This window comes from Chenopodium album, chromosome 6, assembly GCF_948465745.1.
Source record: "Chenopodium album chromosome 6, dcCheAlbu1.1, whole genome shotgun sequence".
NCBI lineage: Eukaryota > Viridiplantae > Streptophyta > Magnoliopsida > Caryophyllales > Amaranthaceae > Chenopodium > Chenopodium album.
Genome location: NC_137839.1, coordinates 78488357 through 78491753, shown reverse-complemented (window position 1 = coordinate 78491753; position 3397 = coordinate 78488357). Strand labels below are relative to the sequence as shown.

Genomic DNA, 3397 nt, shown 5'->3' with positions numbered 1-3397 from the left:
ATTGAAAAACAAAGTCTAGTGTTACGATATAATCACAAGCCCTGTGATGTCCCCAGCTGTTTCTGTAATGCCCTCTTTTTTAAGTCACACCGACTTACCTTCACCACCACTTTCTCTCTCTCTTAATTAAAAAATTAAAAAAAAAATACCCATTTCTCCTTTTTCCCAGCAACAAACAACCATTCATCCAAATTACACTCATCACCCCTTTCTCTCTCCTCTTACGTCGTCTATCTGGGTTCTTCCTTCAATCACCCCCCCCCCCCCCCAAAAAATCATTTCAAATTCCATTCTCAATTCTCAATTTCATTTGGGTTGTTATTATTTTTAGGGTTTTTTTATTTAATTTCCGATGGCTGCGGCCGCCCCTTCGCCGTCATCGAATAACAACAAGAAGGAGAGGGAAAACCTTCTTCTGGGGCGGTACGAGGTCGGAAAACTCTTGGGCCACGGCACATTTGCCAAAGTCTATGTTGCGAAAAACGTCAAGACCGCCGAATGCGTGGCGATCAAAGTTCTCGACAAAGAAAAGATCATGAAAGGAGGTCTAATGACGCACATCAAGCGTGAGATTTCAATCCTCCGCCGTGTTCGCCACCCCAACATCGTTAAACTCTTCGAGGTTATGGCAACAAAAACCAAAATCTTCTTTGTCATGGAATATGTTCGTGGTGGTGAGCTCTTCAATAAGGTCTCCAAGGGTAGATTGAAGGAAGACGTTGCTAGAAAGTACTTCCAACAGTTGATTTCCGCAGTCGGGTTCTGTCATGCTAGAGGCGTTTATCATCGGGATCTCAAGCCGGAGAATCTTTTAGTCGACGAAAACGGTGACCTCAAAGTCTCCGATTTCGGGCTTAGCGCTGTATCTGATCAGATACAGCAAGATGGTTTATTCCATACATTCTGCGGAACTCCGGCGTATGTTGCGCCGGAGCTTCTCGCTCGAAAAGGGTACGATGCGGCGAAGGTGGATATTTGGTCATGTGGGGTGATTTTGTTTGTGTTAATGGCTGGTTTTTTACCTTTTCATGATCCTAACATTATGTCGATGTATCGGAAGATTTATAGGGGTGAATTCCGGTGTCCGAGATGGTTTTCGCCTGAATTGACTAGGTTGTTGCGTCGATTGCTTGACACCAACCCCGACACTCGAATCACCATTCCTGAAGTCATGGAAAACAAATGGTTCAAAAAGGGTTTTCAGAATGTCAAATTCTACTTCGAAGACAACAAAATGTGTACTTTCAAAGAGGATGATGATGTTTGCAGCAACTTTGATGAGACAGAATGTTTGTCTGAGTCCGAGTCTGAGTCTGGGTCTGAAATACAACGACCGCGAAAGCCTGTTCCAGGCTTGCCTCGCCCGGCAAGCCTGAACGCTTTCGATATCATCTCAATGTCCCGAGGGTTCGATCTCTCGGGACTCTTCGATGATGATGATGGGGAAGGTTCGAGGTTCGTGTCCGGAGCACCGGTGTCGACAATTATATCGAAATTGGAGGAGATTGCGAAGGTGGTGAGCTTCACAGTGAGGAAAAAGGATTGTAGAGTGAATTTGGAAGGGTCTAAAGAAGGTGCCAAAGGACCATTGACATTACAAGCCGAGATATTCGAGTTAACCCCGTCTTTGTGTGTGGTGGAGGTTAAGAAACAGGGTGGTGATAAAGGAGAATATGAAGAGTTTTGCAATCAAGAATTGAAGCCTGGTCTTGAGAATCTGTCTGTTAGTGAACATACTTCTCCTCCGGCTGTTGAAGTTGCCGCCGCGAATTTACCGTCGGATACGGAATAGATTCGTATTCTCTATTTGAATATCATTCATTTATATGCTTTTTTGGGGGGGTTTATATCTTATATTATCAGCTAATTAGGGGCAGATTTCTATATTATTTTGAAAATTTAGGTGAGTCAAAACTTGTAATGTTGTTGTAATGGTTGAGACTCTTGGGACCAAGGAATATATAATATAGTGAGAATATACTTTTTAGTAAAACTTTACTTCTATATTACTTTGTATTAAATAGTACAACTAGTTGTTGATTTGGCGGGCATCCATAATTAGTTAATTGGATTGCATCCAAAAATAGTGAATCATATTTGGTACTCCGTATTACCCAAGTAACTAGCTTGCATTCCATAGTTACTGAGTTGGCGCGCATCTAGCTGTTGATTTGGTGCGCAACTCAATATATATAACCGTAATTTGAATTGAAAGTTATGGAGTAGTTATTAATTTGGTGTACATATAGTTATTAAATTGGTGATCATCTCAAATTAGTGAAGCGTGGTCTATATTACAAGCAGTAAAGATTGTATCATACTCCTTTATTCCTTAATCCTTATTACATTGGTACACATCTCAAAATAATGAATAAAATAACTAAAATTAGAGTATGTATAAATGGGCATATAATTTTTTGAAGAACCTTCAAAATTGTATATGAATTATGAGTCTACAATAGAAATACAACGCAAAATTGAAGGGCATACGAAATATCTAGAGCAACATGCCATTTCTATACTTTATCTAGTGTTTTCAGTTGATATTATCACAAAATCAAGCTCAATTGCATAAGCCTACACAATATGGTAGTAATACCATAGGTCCATATGATAAAATCCAAAATTAGCAGCACATAATTCATCAAAATAATTACATAAATCCAATGTTCGTTCCGTTTATTCATACTCAAAGAAGTATTTGTATAAAATAAATCAAAATGATGTAATAGTTGGTTGCATGAGAGCTGGGTCAATGGAAAGAGTGAAAGACCGATCATTTGGACATTTGAGCTCCATTCACGTCCATGGACCTTATATTGATCATCATTGCTATATATTGGGCCTCCAAGTAGAAATGGACGAGCTAGTTGGCCTATTAGTGTTTGCCAAATAGTTAATAACTCGTTAAAATCGGGAAATCCAATGAGTAGGAAACTTGGAATAATCCAACGAATATTTTGGGTTGAGATTAATACTTTTTAGTCGTTACTTCTAGACTTCTAAGTATCTCACACAAATAATAATTTACTACGTATTTATGTTATAGATTTGTGTAGATGATGTGACATATTATACAAAGTACAGTTTACAATATGATGCACACACTTTCTCTTCAAATAAAGAACAATTTTATTGAGAATTTTAATAATATTATCAGGAGTCTACTAGAGTAGCACTAATTCAATTCGAGACTTGTGTTTTATCATAGCAAATCTGATTAGAAAATACATATCTTGAATACCACTATCGAAGATAAAGATCCTCTATAACTTATCGAAGATAAAGATCCTCTATAACTAACTTGACTAATTCAACATAGATTAGTATTAATCTATTGTTTCTATCTTTTGTAAATAGCTGGTTAGTCGTTTAAGTCTATCCTAAGCATAGTTAG

At 38.1% G+C, this 3397-nt stretch overlaps 1 protein-coding gene across 1 annotated transcript; it reads left to right on the top strand.

Annotated features, from left to right (window-relative positions):
* The first annotated feature begins 209 nt into the window (after positions 1-209).
* Positions 210-2004, top strand: LOC145636497 (CBL-interacting serine/threonine-protein kinase 12-like). Its single transcript, XM_081688073.1, has one exon. The coding sequence runs from the start codon at positions 353-355 to the stop codon at positions 1790-1792; it is 1440 nt and encodes a 479-aa protein (XP_081544199.1). The 5' UTR covers positions 210-352; the 3' UTR covers positions 1793-2004.
* The last annotated feature ends 1393 nt before the right edge of the window (positions 2005-3397 follow it).